Source organism: Salvia splendens, chromosome 3 (genome assembly GCF_004379255.2).
Source record: "Salvia splendens isolate huo1 chromosome 3, SspV2, whole genome shotgun sequence".
NCBI classification, from domain to species: domain Eukaryota; kingdom Viridiplantae; phylum Streptophyta; class Magnoliopsida; order Lamiales; family Lamiaceae; genus Salvia; species Salvia splendens.
Window position 1 is genome coordinate 23,331,667 of NC_056034.1, and position 22,271 is coordinate 23,353,937.

General features: G+C 34.4%; 2 protein-coding genes across 2 annotated transcripts; both read right to left on the reverse strand.

The window, feature by feature from the left end:
- Positions 1–5,938: 5,938 nt before the first annotated feature.
- On the reverse strand, positions 5,939–9,334 carry LOC121797321 (uridine nucleosidase 1-like). The gene is made up of 9 exons (XM_042196074.1): positions 9,035–9,334; positions 8,202–8,317; positions 8,032–8,091; positions 7,305–7,487; positions 7,113–7,217; positions 6,643–6,739; positions 6,435–6,542; positions 6,220–6,355; positions 5,939–6,140 (listed from the first exon to the last, which is right to left on the reverse strand). Exons 1-9 carry the CDS (start codon positions 9,108–9,110, stop codon positions 6,032–6,034), a joined length of 990 nt encoding a protein of 329 aa, XP_042052008.1. The 5' UTR covers positions 9,111–9,334; the 3' UTR covers positions 5,939–6,031.
- A 1,846-nt stretch (positions 9,335–11,180) lies between these two features.
- LOC121795514 (transcription initiation factor TFIID subunit 12-like) lies at positions 11,181–15,546 on the reverse strand. The gene is made up of 9 exons (XM_042194055.1): positions 15,076–15,546; positions 14,776–14,928; positions 13,640–14,149; positions 13,172–13,246; positions 12,252–12,330; positions 12,111–12,175; positions 11,962–11,997; positions 11,613–11,786; positions 11,181–11,488 (listed from the first exon to the last, which is right to left on the reverse strand). Exons 1-8 carry the CDS (start codon positions 15,484–15,486, stop codon positions 11,643–11,645), a joined length of 1,473 nt encoding a protein of 490 aa, XP_042049989.1. The 5' UTR covers positions 15,487–15,546; the 3' UTR covers positions 11,181–11,488; positions 11,613–11,642.
- Positions 15,547–22,271: the final 6,725 nt, after the last annotated feature.

Below are 22,271 nucleotides of genomic sequence, written 5' to 3' on the forward strand. Positions count from 1 at the left end.
TGGATAAGTATCCCAAGACAATTAATTAAATCCAAGAAATGAAATACTATTTCAATAATTAGAAAGGGCCGAAAATTCCAATGAATTGGCTCGAAAAAAATAAATGCATGATCCTATTAATTATTTCCCCACATTGGAAAATATAAAACATCAAGCTCATCATTCCACATTAACCACGAAAATTTATTTCACGCAAAACACTTAATCACATAGAAACGAAAGTTTCATAATTCCAAGAATCCAAAATTCGAATAACATATAAGAAGAGTCACAAAAATTTGGGATGTTACAGGTCTAAACCGTAAAAATCATGTTTGATTTATATTCTTTAAGCATGAATAATTTGTGTTCTAGCATGCAATTATCTATTTAACATGTGAATTGATTAATCGCATAATCGGTCAAATAGATCCTTATTTGATTTATTTATTTTGTACAAGTCTTCCGCTGTGCAAGGGGCACCAAACCCCAACACCCGATTCTCCAGTGCTGGGAGAATCACTCTCGTGGCTTTGCATTTTGAGTAAATTAAAATCTAGAGAGATGAAAATTTGTAATGTGGGTGTGGATTTGGATGTGGATATGGATGTGTGAAGTAAAAAATGAGAGGAATAGGTTGTACTAATATATTTTAAATTTTGAGAACGAACAGTCAGATTATGACCGAGCTTACATTCACCCTATTTGTTTATACTTGGGCTTATTTTAAAGCGAATCCTCGTGGGCTTTCTGATAATATACTCAAAATATAACCCAATTAATACAACAATTCAAAGCTGCTCGTGGGAAATGTTGAGATTTACGTGATTATCATTTATTTTGTACTCAATAGAATTACCCTTGTAAATTGAGCTAATTTACTTTTTCAGGCTAGTCATGTTGATAAAAAAAAGTTTAATAAAATTACACCCTATGTGCACGTCTGATAGAAACGATAAAAACCACATGTTTAGAATTCGAAGACGAAAAACGAACACGCATGCTGTAAATCTCAATGTTGAGTCTTGGACTTCCCCTTTCGGAAATAAAATTAAAAGGGGGCTTCAATTTGCAATCTAGATTAAGGTAAAACAATGGGCTAAAATGCTTTTAAACTTATATAATCCCAATCATGCAACTAGTGGTGATCACTCTATTATGCATCTCTGTCTCAAATATTAGGAACCGAAAATGAGAATGATATCTGCAATCATGCAATTCCAGTTACAAAGATAATTGACATTTCACTAGTAAAATTTGTGGTCCATGGATCGTATCACTATATAATTTAATATGTATAGTACTTATTGTATTTTTATGCACCAAATAAAGCAATACCATTTGATATGAAGTGTCTTGATCTTGAGGCTGACGTAAATTAAACAATAGGCCATGGAGTACCATTTTATATGAAGCGTCTTGATCTTGAGGATGACGTAGATTTAAACGATATGATATCGAGTAACTTAGAATTTTAAGAATATTTCGTTCTTTTATCGAGGAACTAGCTAATATCCGTTTACAACAAAAGTAATCAAAACAAAAATTGGTCTTAATACAAAACATCCAAACTATTAGATTTGTCAACCGGTCAATAATTAATAAAAAAATATAGAATTTCGTTATTAATAATGTTTAAGTTATTTTAAAAATCCGGGTTTGAAGTCATTTTCATACTATCATTTTAGGTCAACCTTACTAAAATGACCTAAAAATAAATTAACAATGACCTAAATATGACCTCCATATGTTTGGTTCTGTGTTGTGCAATAAGATTGAATCTTGCATAGATCACAACCCCTTTACGATGCATAAAATCAATTTAAAACTGTGGATTAAAAAATAAGTAAGAAAAAGGTTCAATATGATCACACGCTAGGCTATCATACACAAACAACAAGAGCAGAAAATGAGAAAAAGTAAAAGAGAAAGACGTAATAAGAATGTATAGAGATGGAGAAGCTCTACCTAAGCTAATACTAATACTAATAATTAATACCTATTTTTGTAAGGTGTAATCTTGATAACCAAACCGGGGAAAACATCATCCGGGTCATGGATATGTGGATTCTCCTCAACTATAAACGGGTCGCCGCACTTTTCGCTTATCGTGTGCAGCGTCTCTCCTTGTCGCACCACGTATATTTCGTCGCAACCCCCTCTACTGTCCGAGAACGTATGGCCCCCTTCCCCGGGCTCGCAGCAGCTTAGCATTAGCATCATGGCCAACAATAGTGCTGTGTACCATGAAACGGCTTCGGCTAACGTTGTAGACGACCTCATGTTTGATTAGGATGTTGTCTTTTCTTTTCTTTTCTTTTTTTCTTGGATATGGTTTTGGTGTTTGGGATTGAGGTCTAATTGGGGTATTTGTAGTGCGATTTTGTTTGATTTAATGGTTTTGGTTTTGGTTTTGGGTAGTTGTTGAAGTGGGTGCAGTTTAGTTGCTTCAAGTAGTATTAATTGTGCCATTTTATGGATGGTTTACTAATTCTTTAAATATAATGAAATCAATACATCGATTTGATACATGACCATCTATTTGATTTGTTTCGAATACTATAGTTTTGGGTACTTTGAAAAATGACATGTGATGCTATACTTGTATGAGTGGGATCATAAATATGTTCATTTTCCATGGGTTTCAGCAAAATACCAAATTAATTAATACTCCCTCCGTCCCATAATAAATGTCACACTTTCATTTTTAGTTTATTCCACAAAAATATCATATTTCTTTTTTTAGAAAAAACTCTCTCTCACATTAATATAAATATAATATTTTCTCTCTCTATTTAACACACAAACTAACATCTCCTAAAATCTCGTGTCAATCCTAAGTATGTCATCTACTATGGGAATGAGGGAGTAATAATTTTCAAATATTAGAACGAATGTATAAGGTGATTAGCTGATTGAAAAATTAAATTTATAAATATCTGATAATCTTAAAGTGTTTTGGCGGGCGTTCAAACTGATATTTTTCAATGGGTTGGTAACTGTCAACAAATGGCATTTAATTATGATAAGTTCAATTTTACTGAAAGGAAAACTTATTGTACGTGTAACAATGAGATTAGAGATAAGATAATCTGAGTAAGGCAGAATTTGGAAAATACTACTACTTCACAGCTCGCACAACTCTATGTACCTAATTAAATTAATAAACCACGTATATCCATAAGGTAGTGATAAAATACAAACTTCATTTTTTTACAAATTTCAAATTATAATTATGACAGTTAGATTTAAAGATTTGAAATGACAAATAACGTCAACAGAAAATGTCAACACTATGTCAATCGGTTGAAAAAGTTGACATTTTCTGTTGACGTTATTTATTATCTGTCAACATCAAATCTCGAAATCTGGCGATCCAGATAATAATTTAGAGTTTGTAGTTTGTACAATATATAGGAGTTTGCATTATATATTTATATAGCAACTAACTACCTTTAAATTAATGCATTTTTTATGTCAATTACTTGAGTTAAATTTCAAAGTATTTTAGGGCCATGTAAATTTTTGCCAAACTTTTTTGAAAAAGAGAGGTGGTTTAACTGCTTTATTAATTGGCGCGACGATAATAATTCTGACATTTGACTTGTTTCATATAATTCATATAATACTTGACGTGTTAATTAAATAATTGTGTAGCCACCACTATCTGTTTGACTCTATAATTCTAATAATTCATCTTCCCATTCCCAGCAAAATTGTAGTACACTACTAATCCATGAAACGATCAACACTTTTTTTTTGTGGCTAATATTGACGATCAAAATCACGAAAGAGGTTGAAATGCTCCAACGTCGGAGTCAAAATATTGATGCAGTTGGTTGACATGTATATTTGTTTAACTATACTTTATTTATTGCCTTCTAATAAGGAGACTTTGTAAAATAGCTTACGTAAATGAAATTTGAGAGAGAAAATGATCATTGACAAATTGAGGATACGAGTCAAAATTGGCCCCTTTCCCACATGATTCCCCCAAAATTAGTAATCCCTTCTTCCTAAAAAATAGATAACATTATAATTGGTAAAATAAGAGAGAGATTGAAAGAAAAAATTATCGGAATATTGTTAGTGATAAATGAGACCCACCTCATTAAAGAGAAAAATTTCTTTAAATATAATTAGTTTATTTTTAAGGGACATCCTAAAATGATAAATGTGGTCTATTTTTAAGAGACGAATTGAATGGGGTTTTTCCTTTCAAGCAAAACAAGTTGCTAAATCAGCAATATGAGGCCCAAACATTCAGGCATAAATTGAAATATAATTCACCTTACCCAATTTTTAGTAATCTTAGATTGATCACTTCAGTTGTGATTCATGAATTTGGGCCAAAATTAGGCATGGAGGCGCAATTTGTTAACTGATACAGTTAGTATTAAATGACATCACATATTTAATTCAGTTATTTGGATGATAACCGAATCATTTCTTTTCGTCACGATGCCAACTTATTCCACTCTCATTCTAATATAAAACTAATACTCCATCAGTTCCTTGTTAATTGAAGCATTTCTTTTCGTCACGAAGTTTAAGAATAGTGTTTTAAATGAATAATAAATAAAATAAGAGAGAATAAAATAAGAGAGGAAAAAAGAGAATAAAGTAAAAGATAGAGTTAGCTGTTTCCAAAAATAGAAATGACACAATTATCTTGGAACTTCCTAAAATTGAAAAATAACTCAATTAACATGGAACGGAGGACCCACATTCCACTAACTTATTCAATCCACTTTTCTTTAAATTTCTTAAGAGTGAACTACATAAATAGTACCTAATCTTTCACATTCGCAAAAAAATGATACATGTTCTTTGTTTTATATTGTTTTTGGTACCTAAAAATCACATTTCAGTACCTTATGCTAATTTTCACCCTAAAATATCCCCTAAAAATCACATTTTCACATTTTTGCCATGGAGGAAATTTTTGAGAATACATGAAAAGAGGACCTAAAATGATAGTATATATCTTCTCTATCTTTCTCTTCTACACTAATATTATTATTATTAATTATATTTATAGTTTTAATTATTTTAATTATTATTATTATATTATTATTATATTATTATATTATTATAATATGAATATCTTGTAGTAATTAATAAATAATTATAATATACTTATTTAAAATATGAATTATATAATATTAAATTATAATAATAATAATAATAATCATTATTATTTTATCTTATAATCTAATCAATATAGTCTTATAAAATTTAGAATTATAAATTATATTTATAACGATATAAAATAATTGAATATTTTTAATTAGGTGTTTTAGTCCAAAAATGATATACAAATTTAAAATTAAAAATATTCAACTGATTTAGTTAGTATAAACAATTGATTTAATTAGGTATTTTGTCTTTGATTTATATTATGAATGTCAATTAAGTGTACGTATAAAATACTAAAAAAAAAGAAGAAAACAAAGAAAAAAGAAAGAAGATGAAATAGAAACTAAGAAGAAAAAGGAAAGAAGAAAGGAAAAAAAATCACATATTTGGTACTCATTTAATTGAAATTTCCAAAGATACCCTCTATGACTCAAAATCAAATGTTTGAAACCTAGGGTTATTTTTGGCATGAGATACCAAAAACGATATAAAACAAAGATCAGGTACTATTTTTGTGCGAAAGTGAAAAATCGGGTACTATTTATGTAGTTCACTCATTTCTTAAAACTCCGGCCCAAACCAAATATGACTCCTATTATGGGAGGGAATGAGTACTTGTTAAATATTAAAAAAGTTAGTCATCTAAAACTGAAATATTTTCATTCCTAAGTACAGTAAGCGTGCAGCCATTAATAGGCATCTTCACTTCACACTTGAGGAAAATGAGTGTTAAAAATTAAGAAAAATCATGTTGAAGAATAGTATTTACTTTACAGCTGAGAGAGAACATGTTTGGCAAATGAAAATCAAGAGTATAAAGTTGCAGCAGCACTAGAAATGAATTTCTGCGTTCGAGAGTTTTTCAAATTGCAATAAATTGGCACAATGTACAACAAAATATTGATGTGAAGAGCTAGGGCTTCGTTAAAATTTCATTTACATAGTTCAGAACTCCTTCTATATTAACTGCCCACGCCACAGACACGGGGGTGAACTCCGTCCATGGGTTGCTCGTATTCCAGCTGCATTCAATAATTTCCACACAATCAGATAACCTCACAAAGAATGCATTTTTAAACGAAGAACAAAGAGGCAACGTACTTCTTTAGTCCTTGATCCATTATGGTATGGCCGACGCAGATGCCCTGTGTCTCGACCCTTACAACTCCCTTCTTGAATGTAAAAAGATCAGGTCTCACTAGTGCAATGAAACTAACAGGATCATGCAGGAAAATTCCTGTATAAAAATGAATTTCTAGTTTCAGAATGAAACTCAATTATCAATTCTAATTTGTATGCTATAACTGAAGGATTACCATAAACTCCATCAGATTTAACATGCCAGTCGCGGTAGAACTTGCACATATCACATATAAGTTGTGCGTGCCTTCCACTCGACTTCCTTAGCTCTGCAAGGTGCATGTCTGAAGACGAGATGTTCAAAGGGGATATTACTTGTATAGGAGTATAATGAAACAGTGAGATAGTTGAAGCTTTGGTCGATTTTTAGAGAGGTATCGAAACCTGTCAGTTTAACTTGCGTCGTGATGTTTATGCCAACAACATCGATATTAGCCCCAGAAGTGAACGCAACATCGGCTGCTTCTGGATCTCCATATATCTGTCAATCACATGGGAGCAAATCAAATACTCTCTCCGTCCCATAAAAATATGTGCACTTTTCATTTTTGTCCGTCCCACGAAAATATGTGCATTCTATTTTTGAAATTTATATCAATTTAATAATGTAGGTCCCACTATCCACTAACACTACTTTAACTACTATTCTCCTCCTCCTCTCTCTTACTTTACCATATCATTCTTCTCCCTCTCTCTTACTTTACCGAAAAAGGGTCTTAATTCCCGTGCCAACTCATTGCACTTATATTTATGGGATGGAGGGAGTAAATAAAAGACAGAATTTACACACATCAAAATAACTCGATTCCACATTAGCCTTTATCAACTAATAATAAAAGGAGCAGATTACATACATTTGCCTCAGCAGCGGGATTAACATTTCCTAATGCAAAGAAAGCTCCACCAAGTATCACCAGTCTCTTAATTTTACTAGCAAACGACGAGTCCCTTTTTATAGCCTAAATAGAGGAAAAAGAAGACTTGCTTATAAAGTACCATTGAGTCGATCAGAACATTCATGGATCAATGACAAATAGATCACTTACCAAAGCAATATTTGTTAGAGGTCCCAAAGCAAGTATAGAGATTTCACCAGGAAATTCAGAAACCTTATCGACCAAAAATTCAGGTGCAGATTTGTCACATTTCCCAGATTTGGGAGGATCGAGAAAAATGTTCCCCAATCCATCTGAACCATGGACAAAGTCAGCAATGCGCGGCTTTCCTCTCTGTATCATATTTCATTATGGTCAGGCTGTTGAGCATATTATAACATTTATAAAAAAAATAACATCAAAGCATACTTTGTGAATTGGTGATCACTGGTAATTCACAGAGTATGACAGTCACAGATATTGAGCCAATTTATGTTACACGAGATAGAGTTTGTAAAATGGAGGCTGACACCCAACCTTTTCCCAACAAAGAGTGTCAGAAAACAGACGTGTACTGAACAGTTCCACACTAACTACTTGGTCACAGGACAGTCCCGTTCCATTGGAGCTTTCTTAAACATTCATAATATATAGCATCAATCCCAGCTCCTCGTTTTGGTTTTTGGCTGTTCTAATTAGTTATAGACAATATCCTCAAATTAGCTTACACCAAATGGTATAAGAGACTACATGTCAAGTAGGAGAAAAAATAAATACACTTAAAGATGTAGTGTGATGGGGCAAAAATAATTAATTAAAAATGCAAAATGAAACCTCAAGTATTACGAATTTGATAATTAAGATAGTAAATCACATAAAAATGAAGCCATTAATTTACCTTTAATGGCTCAAAACTACCCTCTGCAACTGGAATATCTGAACGTCCGGCAATCTCACACTATCATTTTGCACAACAAATAGTGATCGATCACGAACACATCCAAAACATAAGGTACTTAAGCATGCACCCAAGAAGGATAATGAAGCTTAATACATGACGGGACATACCAGAAGCAATGCATTATGGGTCGCATCCTCTGTATTGACATTGCCAAATACTGTTGTTAATCCTAATATATCCAATTCAGGTGACTGAAATGCCATTAGTATCGCCATGCTATCATCTGATATTCAATATAACATCCTTTGTTACAAAGCTGTTACAGTTTAGTATTGAGCGCCCAAATTAAAAAACCATCTCAATTTTGGACTTTTAACATAAGTGTGTATACTCAATGATCCCCTACTTACTTAAGAAGAGGAAGCTTGAATTTCAGAAATTAAAACAAACGTCTGATTGTTATACATGCTTGTGAACTCCAATATCTAACTGCTTGACATGAGCCATATATACACATATATGTGCAGGGCGAAATCAACTAAATCTCAATATCTCCACTCAAAAAGCTAATACTAGTAGATTAGTGGCCTGGAAAGCAGAATTGTGAAGAGATTGTCTCTCAATTTAAATTGTACTTACTACTTTTAGTAAGATAAATAATTGGGGGTAACATCTCAAAATTGAATTATACTGCTGGTACCGCATATCTTCCATTAGATAGATTTGATCTACCCTACATCCACATGGAGTTCTATCTATCTCTCAGTATCAGTTAGTTCACTTTTTGCAGAGGCGAATTGGACCCCTCTCTCTCTCTCTCTCACACACACACACACACACAGATTCTATTGGAGCAATGCAATCAAAAAGCCATAAGTTTGAACCTCAAAATCCGAACTCAGATAGGACTGGAAAGATGGCACATTTGGAAGACATTGAACATCAATAAAAAGTCATCGAATAGCAGAATCATAAACAGTAGCGGGGTTGAGAATCTAACCAATGCCGGGATCGGTGTCGATGATAAGCTTTTCACGCTTCGTGGAACAACAATTTCCAGAAATCACGCTCGACATCTACACTGTTATTGGCGGATTCGATTGAAACTATCAAAATAAAAGGTGAAATCTCTGAATAAATCTTGGAGATTATATACAAGCGTAAGGATTTGGAAGATCTCGTAATTGAAAAGTAAAAAAAACAAAGATAAAATGCACAGCTAAACAAACAGTCAGCTGCAATTGCTGTCTGTCTAGAAACGAATCATTATTCGTAACGCCATGTGATTGTGATCCATTGTTCATATGAAAACAATTTTTTAATTTGATTTTAACCTTACATGTGGCTGGTACAGGTGGCAGTTGCTGATTAGCTAGCTTTTCTGGATATTCGATTTTATGCTTCTTGTTTATGTACTATGTACTGTGTGGCCTACAAATTTGTGTTTGTTCTCATAGTATTTCTAAAAAAATACTCCCTACGTCCCCTAAGTTTGACCGGACACGAGTTTTAAGAAATGTAAAGAAAAGTTGGTTAAAAGTTTGTGGAATGTGGGATCCACTTTTTTATATTGATTTTATAATAAAATGTGAGTGGAGTGAGTTAGTGGAATGTGAGACCTACTACCATTTATGGTAAAAATGAACAGTGACTCTTAATGGGGGACGGCCCAAAAAGGAAATTAGCGACTTTTATTCGGGGACGGAGGGAGTAATTTAATTTCTAAATGAATGATCACAAAGAATGAAGTAGGAATTGGGGATTTGATGATGAGATTAATATTTGTTTTCTAGTTGCTTTAATAATATGTACATAGAGCATCTACAATAGGATAGGATAGGTGTTGTGTCACGGCGGCTGCAGGGGGGATGGGTATAGGGTTGGGAATGGTTGTGAGCGTGACTTCGGGTGGGGTGGTTTTTTAATCTTTTTACTTTCTCCCACAAAAATTCTCTCTCAAACAACCATGCCATATTAGATGCTTTTATGCAAATTGTACATGGAGGGGAGGCACTGTCACTAATCCTAAGGGAGATAGAATATACAATTACTAGACGTAAGGCGTTCACAGCGGCGGATTCAGGAATTTTTGTATGCTCTACAAAAGATGTTATAATAAAAATAAAACACAGAAGAAGACATTGTATAGATAAGAATGCCGATCGTAGGAGTTGAACACCAGACAAGCGGATGGCAAGGCCAAGGTAATACGTTTACCTCTGCACCACTGTGATTTGGGGGAACATTCATACCCCTTTGTTCTCACTTAAATCCGCCGTTGTGCTCTCACTTAAATTCGCCACTGAGACTACATCTCGAAGAAATTTGGACACAACGTACAACACTTAAGCACTTTTTAAATTTTATTTGTATTTTTATGAATTTAATAAATTAATTTAGTTATTAATATTGTTTTGGATTTCAATTTAACAATTATTTGAAGTTAAAATAATGAATAGTGCAAATGAATGTGAGATGTATAGTCAGGGGGATGATCTGTCACAAAAGAGAGGAATGATGATTTAACGGTGGGAAGTATGGCTAAAGGGATAAGGAGAGCCCCATTTTGGATCGTTGGATGGGGAATTTCAACAATTGAAAAAAAATTAGGAATATATTTTGTAATTTTTTAACTAAATTATACGTTTATAAAAATATTGTTTACAAAATTAGCTACAGTATAGAATAGAATTTGTAAATTTATTTGAAAATTCTATATCAATTGAACGATTTAATTGGTAGAATAGTAAGGGAATTGTCAATTGGCTTTTCGCACGAAAAATATGTATGGTCGCATTCAACGGCCTAACTTTAGAAGAAGAATTTGGTAAGGTGTCTTTGAAGAGAAAAATAATGAGGCATATGGGTCAAGAGAAATAGGCCGTTACGTACCTTTTTGTCGATCAATTTTAACAGATAAGAGCAAATTTAAAACAGTCCGCTCACGTGTATGCACTTGAATATTTTTAATTATAAACAAAGTCTCTTTTTTCTTTTGAAGAAACCAGAATAAATCCTACACCCACCCAAGGATTATTAATAAACGACAAACAGTAAAAGAAGGATTAAAATGTTCCATTTTTTATATAAACTTCATATGTGACTTCTAATAGTATTAAATTTATAGTGGAATGAAATCAACAAAATCGTGAAACTAGACAAATATTGGATAAACCACATCAGAAATATATAAGTATGGGTTCTCATGTGGCTGTGGCGACAATTTACCAATGTTTGACATAAAAACCTAATCCCACAATTTCTTATGCCTACAAATTTACAAAATGCTCTTTTCATAATAGACAAAAAAAAAAGAAGAAACCTTACTACCTTCAAAGTGACATTTCTTCCTCTGAGAATATTTTTTTTTCAATCCTCTTAACATGTTCATTTGCTATTCCTGTTTTTCAAATTCACAGGGTTACAAGCACAAAATATCTCTGCCCCAACTGACCTGCATAAGGCATAGGATTATAAGTGGCCATGGGATAAAACAGCCAAAAGCAGAATTCATTCTGTAACATGATAATGTAACAGATGCAAAATCATCAGCTATACTATTTCCATTGGGGTAATACCAGACGACAAACTTTGGCTCCGGTAATTTCTCATGCAGCTTCACGTATTTTAGCATTTGGAGGAGAGCTAATCGTATTGGCAGTTCCTTTTGACAGATGGCCTTTAGCACTCCCAGATGCTCCGCTTGTGTTCTTACTGAATATTGTTTCAGCAGCTGACATCGACTTTTTTACCTGCCAAGAGAAGAACCAGCACATAGAAAGTTCAACAAACCACAAATAAAACGATATCGGTCTCGTATTATTTACTGAATTAAACACCCTCGTCTCTCACACAAATTCACTCTACTGCTAATTATAGAATTATGGTGACAAGTGAAACATGAAAATAAAGATGCAAAAAACTTACAGCAGCAAGCCTCTCCCTGTGTAGCTCATTGACATGCTGGGGACAGATCCAGTACGTTAGAAAACAATCGACCTTTTGTACTGAACATACAACTAAAGACCAATTTTCTGGATACACTTGTAGAAACTAAATTATATACTAAATCTTACTGGTTTCTTGAAAATTCTTATCTCATCTCCGCCGAACCCAGGGAGAGCCATATTCCAATTTCTTTCTGATTCCAGGTACAAATAGAATTTTAGTATGAATTTGTAAGAGAAGGAACTTATAAGGTTCGCATGAAAACTAACCCAGATGCAGGAGTATGTCTTTTGCTTCTAAAGTGGAAGATTTTCGGTGTTTCGCCAACAAACAACCAAATGTTGTAATCTGTTATGTAGTGTTCAAATAAGAATGAAAAAGGAATGAGAGCAAATCTAAATTACACAACAATGGTTCATGAATTGTGTTTGTGTCATAAAACGATACTTCTTGAGCAGTAAAAATAGATAAGACCCAAAGTGAACAAGACCTTGCCATGAGATGAAAATATGAAGACCTGTCAGTTCCCTCTAATGCCATTCTTATATGTACAAGCAAACGACCCCAAATTTTAGACACCCCCCCCCCCAAAAAAAATGGTTAAGATACTCCAGCCGTCCACGATTAATTGACACCAATTTCCTTTTTCGTCCATTCACGATTAGTTGACACCCTTACTTACTACTTTTGTTAATGGACCCCGCATTCCACTAACGTATCCCACTCACATTTTATTATAAAACTAATATTTAAAAGTAGGATCCACATTCCACTAACTTTTTCAACCCACTTTCCACTATATTTCTTAAAACCTGAGCCGAGTAAACGGCTTCAATTAATGGGAGAAAGATGGAGTAGTATGCAAAGGTATATGTGTATGAGGCTGAATATTCAAATAGTACTAAATTTTACTCGCATAGTATTCTAATAAAAAAATTGCATATACCTTAACAAAAGAATGAACAGTCTAGACAACTCATACATTTGAAAGCTAGAGTAATAAATAAGCAATGTGTGACTGACAAAAAAAACAAGTTCATCTGACAGATTCACATAAGTCATGCAGAAATAAAATATTTTCAGGTTGATATACTAGAAGTTTACAACATTCTATTAGCCAGTAATTGTAATGCAGTTTGGTATTAGTGAGAACTGAGAAGCCGGTATAAATCTGAAGTTTCCAACTTACTGATTCCACAAAATCCTCAGCAATGTCGACTAGAATGTCTTCAACTTCAGGATCTAATTTTTCAGATGGATCAATCTGGAGAATTGAAGGAGGGAACAACTTACTCAACGGTATTTTGATACATAATGCTCACCACAGGCTGCTCACAGATGACTCAATAATATAAGGAATTAGTTTTTAAAAAACAGTAGACACACACGAAAAACAGAATAACCAACAAACTGAATTTAATTCAGTTGATGCATAATCCATTAGGATGCAGAAGTAGAGACATATGACAGACAAATATAATATTTAAAGAAGAGAACAAGAGCAAGTGCCTAGCATTAACATTATGAACCATACAGCACTAGAAAACAAATCAGACATACCACAGACCCTTAAGTAGCAAGAGTTCATTACATAAAACATAAAATAATTTGGATGACCACAAGCATGAATAAAAAAAAACAGGACAGACGTCTTTACCTGATTTACAATCTCCTGAATGCTGCGTTTACTTAAAATCCTGTTGGAAGATTCTTCAGTATCTGCAATGGCAGGTTTATTGAGGGCTCCAGGGTGTGATGCACCGGACACGTTCATGCCAAGAGGTGGCCTTTGGGTTCCAATTCCTGGTCCCCTGCTCATCTGTTGTTGATGAGTAATGGATCGGGGGGGAGGAAATTGTTGGTTAAAATGATCCTGTGCCTGGCCTGAGGCTGAGGGTTGTGGAGACTGCTGGCTGGAACCAATTGTCTGTTGTTGCGGGGTGGTAGGCATGTGATGGTGATGCTGTTGCGTAATGTGGGATCTCGGTTGAAATGATTGAGGGCTTGCCTGAGGCCGAAGAGACGGGGTTGGTAGAGGAGGTTTTCCTTGGGTTCCAGAAGACAGCCATGGCTGGTTCTGGGTCTGTGGACTTTGAGAACTACTCGGTGACAGTACCCCAGGAGATCCAAGTGAGGAAACTCTGAGCATGCCATGTCCTTGAAAATTCTGATACAAACCAATAACAATATACGAGGCAATGAGCATGATTTATTCAATGTGAAAGCTTCAATCAACACATATTTTGGTTCTGTCACGAATAAAAAATGTCTGGAGATGGCAAGCTTCAATCAATTAGCACTGATACAATATTACCAAGCATTACACACGGCTGAAATGACAATGTGGCATAGAATTCAAAACAGAAACTTATCAAAGCAAAAGAGACGAGACATATGAGTGGAAGGTGGAGCATACACAAGCCATTCAATTGGTACAAGAGCCTTTGCCATCACAGGAGCCACTCTATTGCAAAAGGCAATATCTCTTCATTACATAATGCCAACAACACAAGCAAAATATAAGCAGAACAGAAGATTTGACCTACAAATACAAAAATTCCCAAGTCACAGAGGGTTGTGCAAACACATCAGTAAAGCAAAGCTCAAGCAAAAGCTGCACAAGGTGTGAAGTTTTCAAGAACAACAATTACGCACGACAAACAATGAGGATAACTTGTCAAGAGCATAGTAGAAACATTATTTATCTTGCACTAGTAAATAATCAGGCATCATAAAATAGAATATAATCAGTTTCTTTTCTGTATCACTACCAATGACCAGTATGTTAGCGACCTGTGCAGCAGGAGACTGGTTCGTTGGGCTCGATTGCGGTCTAAGAGATGACTGTGAAGGCCTCAGCTGATTTGAAGACACGCCTGCAGGTCGCATTGAAGACGAGGCGCCCAGTGCACCAGTCATTCCCATTCCTTGCACCGGCTGCCTTATCTGTAGTACAAACAAGGCCGATAATTACCAAATTCCCCAAATGCATGATCAATTGAACATCGGAAAGTATGAAAAGGGGGAAAATACATTGCCTTGGAGCCCTAGGTAAAAGTAATTCAATGTTTAACAAATAAGCAGGAATTAAACCTGAGGCTGCTGAGCGTAAGCGGGAGGAGTGTGTGAAGAGAATGAGGCAGGCGAAGGGGGGCCAGTGGAGGGGCGCTGAGCAGGAACTCCGATCGCCATTCCGGGGCGAGGCTGTGGCGGAGCGGAAATCGAAGAGGATGTTGAGGCGGAAGAAGCAGGCATGGGCGGGGAGGGGAGAGAGAAGTGCGAGTAGGGCGGCTGCTGCCATGGCCGGGTATTAAACGGCGGCCTTGTTTGGGAATTGTTAGATTGTGCGGCGGTAGGAGGTTTTAGGGATGGCGTGGGGTTTGAAGATGTGAAAGAAGTGGAGGAGGTGGTGGTTGTTGGGGCGGCGGATGTGACGGAGGAGGTGGCGGTTGTAGTTTGCGGCGGCGGGTCGGTGGGTTGCGGAGTGGAAGGCGTTTGATCCATCGAATCGAATCGAATCGAATCGAATCGAAAGGGGGGAAATCGCTACGGAGGTGAGTGAGGGCAAACATATAATTACAGTTTCAATATTTTTATCCTCTGCTCAAATAAATATTTTTTGATTCACTTAGTACTACTTTTTTCGTTTTACTTATTAAATTAATTTGAGTAGTTGTAAAAGGAATTTTAAATTTTGGATTCCCCATTTTCTACACTCACAAAAGGGAATTTATTGTTGTACATTGCAGTTCAAGAGAAAAATGAGGTCCTATTTGTTGTAATTAGGGTTGGGTTGGGTTGGGTTGGGTTGGGTTGGTTAATCGTTCAATTTGGTTGTTTGGATAATCGGTTAACCGACTAAAATTTTTGATTTGTCAATTGGTAAATCTGTCCGTTAACCATAACAAAATTTTAAAATTTAGCACAACAAAAGTAGATTATGTAATTTGTAAATATAGCATAATAAACAAAAGATGAATATATTTCATAAATTAAGATATAATTGGTGCAAAGTATTGACGATCATCAACTTCTTTACCAACTTTAATCTAATACTAAATCCATTTTCTAACCCTCCCACAATTAAATTACATCAACAAAGTAAATAGCACGATCAAAAATTTTATCGAACGAGATTATTGAGAACATTCCAAATGTAGTTAGAGGAAGGCAAATACTCTCTTTTTTAAATTGTCCCACTTTAATCTTTGACGAAAGTATATGTCATAAAAAACTGTCTACACATTCCATAGTTAATATCAAGCTTGGCATTTGGTCTAAGATTATTTAAATATTAAATATAATTTTTTATATTTAATTATATAATCCGATTATTCAATTTTAACCAATTGGCCTTGAAATGAGAAACTGAAATCGAGTAGAGAAGAAGGTTGAAGGGTTTTGCACAATGATGAAAGATGATCAGGTGGTTCCATGTGCTCAAGCCAAGAAAGTTGGTCAACCTAGGACATGAACTCAATCTAGCAAACGGTTCCAACTGGATACAAAAAGAGTAGATTTCTCAAAGATTGTGCTCTCTATGGCACGTGCAACGCACGTGATCCGGACTCCTTACCTTTTGGCTGAACTCTATAAAAGAGCGACTTGTGCTTTTAGAATAAGACTTTTATCATTTTCCTTAGTTAAATTTAGTTAGCTTTAGATCTTGCTTTTAAACTTTATCGTGCTTTCCTAGTTTTTTTTTTTTTTTTTTTTTTTTTTTTTTTTTTTTTTAAAAAATTAACTTCATATATTTATATCATATATATGAAGGAGGAAATTACAAATAAACTCCTATAACAAGGAGGAAAGACAAATTACGCCACCCAGGGTTCGAACTCGAGACCTCCAGGATGGACGCGGTATCCAGCACCCTTTACCGCTAGGCCAAGGGGCTTGGATTTATCGTGCTTTCCTAGTTAAATTTACAAGCTTTCATTACTTGCTTTCTTAGTTAAATCTACAACTTTTCTACATTTTCAAGCGCACGGTTTCAAATCTTCAAGTTTACAAGTTTCTTACTTATGCGATTTTCGTTCATGCTACATGCTTTACGTAGCCATTTTGCATTCAATAGTACTCCCTTGTCATTTTCTAAGCAATTTTCTGCCTTTTATATTTTTTCAATATTATCTAGGATTAAATTTTCGACATTCTAAAATTAATGTTGTTTATATTTTTCCATCTAACTTATTTTATTTTCTATCGCTTAATATGAGTAAAATGTTACTGTATTTTTTTAATGAATTCTCATAATTATCTAATACTATTGTCTTATCATCATTGGTGTTAGCCCATTCCCATTTATAACCGGGCCTAGAAATTTGGGTCCAATCAAACAAAGCCCAGTGCACAAAAATATAATCTATTTTAATTTTATTTGTAATCTATTTCTAGGTCCAATCACACTGAAAAATCCAAAATGTTAAAAAAATGTGAAAATCCAAAATTATTTTCTATCCATCCGTCCACAAAAAATAGAGCACATTTATCATTTTTTATTGTCCACGAAAAATAGAGCACATTTTAAAAAGGAAAGCTTTCAACATCTCTTCTCTTACTTTTTTTTCTCTTCTTTCTTACTAATAATATAGACCTCACATTCCACTAACACTACTTTTCTCTTACTTTTTTCTCTTATCTCTTACTATTTTCCCTTCTCTCTTACTAGTAATATGGACCTCGCATTATATACTAACTTACTTCTCTCTTATTTTACCAATTCCACACTAAAACCCGTGTTATTCACAATGTGTTCTATTTTTTATGGACAGAGGGAGTAGAATCTATCTAAAAGTAATCATATCAACCCATATGCATATTATAGTAGTATTAAAACTAAATTTGAGCATTTTTTTTCTTTAATAAAATCTAAGTGAAATCGAAATATAACAAAAAAAATACTAAATCAATTTTACCAAAACTTGAAAAAGAGTCGTAACAAATTTCGAAATTGTTTTTGATTGGGATATTTGATTTTCAAGTATTATCCTCGCCCCTAATTGTAGCTATAGGAAATTAATTTTTCACCATGCCACGAATCCTTTGTCATTTTTCTTTCAAACTCCAAATATTGTCAGAATCGAGAGATATTAACTTTATCACTCTAAATAATCGGTGATGTGATAATATAATCTTATTAGCATTATCATTTCGCTATAACAATATCTGAAAAAGAGTGATGTTTATATAGGCTAAGAGCATCCACGACGGAGAGCACAATGTTGTCCGTCCGTCCATGCCAGAGGCACGGCACTGCTGTCCGCCGTTGCGCTCTTGCAGCTGGCGCGGCGCTGTTCGATGCATCGAGCACGTCCGTGCCAGCGAGCAGCCGACGTGGCGCGCTCTGATTGGCCAATGGCATTTCCGTTGGAAATTCAATTTTAAAAAAAAAAATCGAAATAATACCAAAGAATAAAAAAAGAAAAATTCACAATCCCAAAAAAATGGCCGTTTTTTTACCGTTTTTCTGTATTTTTTCTGTATTTTTTATTTTTTTTATCCCCAAAATCATCTATAAATACACACATTCATCATCCATTTTTCACATCAAATCATCTCTCATTCATATTTTTTCATACAACTTATCTACACCTTCATCTCTCACTCAAACCCTCAAATGGATTTCACTTATCTCATTGCGGAAGCGGAGCGCGAAGAACAAGAATACATTTGGAGAAATTCAGCCACGAGTAGTGGGTTTTTTAATTTTATGAATTTAATTATGTAATTTTTAATTTTTAGGATTTTAATTATGTAATTTTTATTTTTGGGGATTCTAATTATGTAATTTTTAATTTTATTGTAATTTGTAATATTATTTCGATTATTTTTAATGAATTTTAATATTGTGGAAATGTTTTTATTTAAATTGAATAATAGAATGGTGGGACCCTTGAGCTTGTCCTTGCGGAAGAGTACGGATGTGGGTGTTGTGCTCTTGCCTAAGAGCAGGAAGTAAAAGTGGGTATGGGCCAACATCCGTGCTCGTTGGCAAGAGCACGGATGTGGATGCTCTAAGGACTATAAAAAAGAGTGATATTTATATAGGGATGTCAATCCAATCCAAAACTCGTATGCCGGCCCGAATAACCCCAATAAAATTATAGGGCTAGGAATAAAATTGCAACCCGGATATAAAATCGGGTTATTCGGTCCAGCCTGTTCGGGCTGATCCGGTCCGGTTGTAGGTTAGCCTATCGATTGTCCATAAAATATTTCAAAGAAAAGGTTTCTTACGTGCTTACATATATTACATAATGAAAACTACATTTGGTTTTTTATTTTTTTTTTCTCGAACCAAATCTATGTGAAATCGAAGTATAACAAAAATTTAAACCAAATTTTACCGAAATTCATAGACGAGTCTATCAAATTTTAAATTTTCTTTTTTGATTGGGATGTTCGATTTTCACGTATTGTGTCCCACCCCTGTTTTAAAAGAGTATAACAATATTGTTTAACATAAGTCGCCACACTTTTGCCGTTTCAAGTTTGGATAAAGAAAAGAAAAATTAACTAAAAGATTATGAGTGCAAAATTCTCCCCATCCATTTCACATCGATCTCAGGCATGAATTCGCGAATTGAAACATCACTATAAATTGGAATGTAGGTAATGTGATAAAATGTAAAAGGGTGGGTTGGCTTAATATGCTATTAGAGTATTGTTAGTTAGCTTATTTCCAGCCTATATATGGGGCAAATTAATGTAGTTTGTAAACCAACTTTTCCACAATGTAGTCATTAATGAAATTCCCTTTCTCTTCCCTCTCTCTCTTTCACCGACGGTTTCTCTCATTTCTCCATGGCAGTTTCTTCAATTTCTTCCATAGATTTCTTCTCTGCTTTTTCAATTCTCCAAATTTAACATGGTATCAGAGCGCAAATCCGTTGCGTGCCTCTGATTACCTCTATCTTCTCTATCTTTTGTTTTGATTTTTCATTTTTTTTCCATAGCTAGGGTTTGTGAGTTTGATTCATGAGAGTTTTTCGCCAAGTCTCTCACCGGATTCAGTCTTCACCGGTGCTCCAGGTTTTTCTATTCTCTCTCTTTGGCTTTGAAATTTCAGCCGATCTACTTTTTTATTCAAATCTCAATCACCGATTGAATTCGGTTTTCTCAATTCTCACAGATTGAAATAGGTTTCTATGAATCTGAAATATCAATTGAAATAGGATTCTATGAATCTGAAATATCAATTGAAATAGGATTCTATGAATCTGAAATATCAATTCAGTTTCTGGTTTTTATTCACCGAGTTTCGGTTGAATTCATCTCTATTGTTTGTGAATCTCTATGTTCACCGATCTGTTTCCTTTCATCTTAAATCGGTTTTCTCTTTAATTCCGATGTTTGTATCGGAAATCTCAGTTCTCAGATCCGATGTTTGAGTCGGTTTTTTTTTCTATGAATCTCAAATCACCGATAAAAAAAATCGGTTTCTCTTCTTTTTCTCAATTCCTCTCTTCTTCACCATTTTGGTGTTACCAGAGCTCATTTTCTCTCCTTTTTTAGATAGGCTCCTGTATTTTTTCTCAAGTGTTTGGAGTTATCAGTTTGTTGGTGATGCTAGGCAAATAAACATGTTGGTTTGTTGGTGCTGTTTGTTGGTGTTGCTAGGCACTTTCTGCCAAGTTTTCAAGTTCAAATCTCTGTTATCTAGCCTCTTGTTTGGCTTTTGTTTGAATTGGAGGAAGAGCACCTGATAATGCAGGTTCCTACAACTCCAAACTGCAACACAAGTTTCTTTTGTGATGAAGGTGACTCAAGTCTATGAAGTTGCTGCTTAAATTTGGGGTGGCGCTTGATTTAAACTTTTTTTCGGCAGTTCCCGACTTCTCTTATATCAACAATCAAATGCTATTTTGGATATACTAGAATTGGAGAATAAATGTAATTAGAATTTAGTAGTTTGTAGTTGTTTTGTTGTTGCGTTTGTGGTCAAGATGCTTCCATCTTGAGGGGGGCTATTAGAGTATTGTTAGTTAGCTTATTTCCAGCCTATATATAAGGCAAATTAATGTAGTTTGTAAACCAACTTTTCCACAATGTAGTCATTAATGAAATTCCCTTTCTCTTCCCTCTCTCTCTTTCACCGACGGTTTCTCTCATTTCTCCATGGCAGTTTCTTCAATTTCTTCCATAGATTTCTTCTCTGCTTTTTCAATTCTCCAAATTTAACATATGCCACATAATTTTCCCATTCCCAGACGTGACCCTTCTCGCCACCAAAATTATCGTCACTACAAAAAACTCGCTATTTAGTGACAGAATTATCCGTCACTAATTAGCGAAATTTCTTCACTTCACACGGTTAGTGACAAATTTACTACTGACAGATCCGTCATTAAAAAGGTTATCCCTAAAAATTTTTAGTGACATATTTATCCGTCACTAACCCACTCAATGAATCTGTCACTAACATCATTAACCACTCAATGACGGATAAAGTATGGTAAGTTTCGCGTTTGTGACGGCCATATTTGTCAATAATTAGTGACTACCGCTTTCAAGTCATTTATCTGTCACAAATTCTTTAGCTGTCTGTCGCTGTCACTAAATCCGTCACTAATGAGCATTTTTTTTGTTGTGCGCAAACAAATATTTTTATTAATTTACTTTTTTTATCAATATATTTCTCATATAATTTTATAGTACAAATACATTTAATTATAAATAAATGTCACTTAAATATTGATTTAACATTCAACTCTGTCATAGTATTAGAATGAGTTATTGAGAACAATATTGCTATTATTACATAAGTGGTGGGGCTAATTTGTTGTAGTTAACATTTAATTCTTAGTTTTAACTAAGAAAGGAATTAAGGTGATAATATTTGACGATCACTTTTTAATCGAAAGTATATATACAATAATCATAAATTCGCTCATTCGTACCCTCAACTTTAACTCTGTTCAATTTGCAACGACTTAGAGCTTCATGTTTCAACCTCATTTTTCAAAATTGATATTTGTTACGATTCATCATGTTATAACAATTTCTATTTTATTTTGTATCATGCACGATAGGAAAAACTTCGAGCACGCGAACATAGTCCGCATCAAATGTTGTGACCCAACAGAACATACAACGCATCCTCGCGTCACTCATTGCGTTCCCAGACAACACATACTACTTGGGGAGAGGTCATGCTTGATATTTGTTATGATTCATCATGTTATAACAATTTCTATTTTATTTTGTATCATGCACGATAGGAAAAACTTCGAGCACGCGAACATAGTCCGCATCAAATGTTGTGACCCAACAGAACATACAACGCA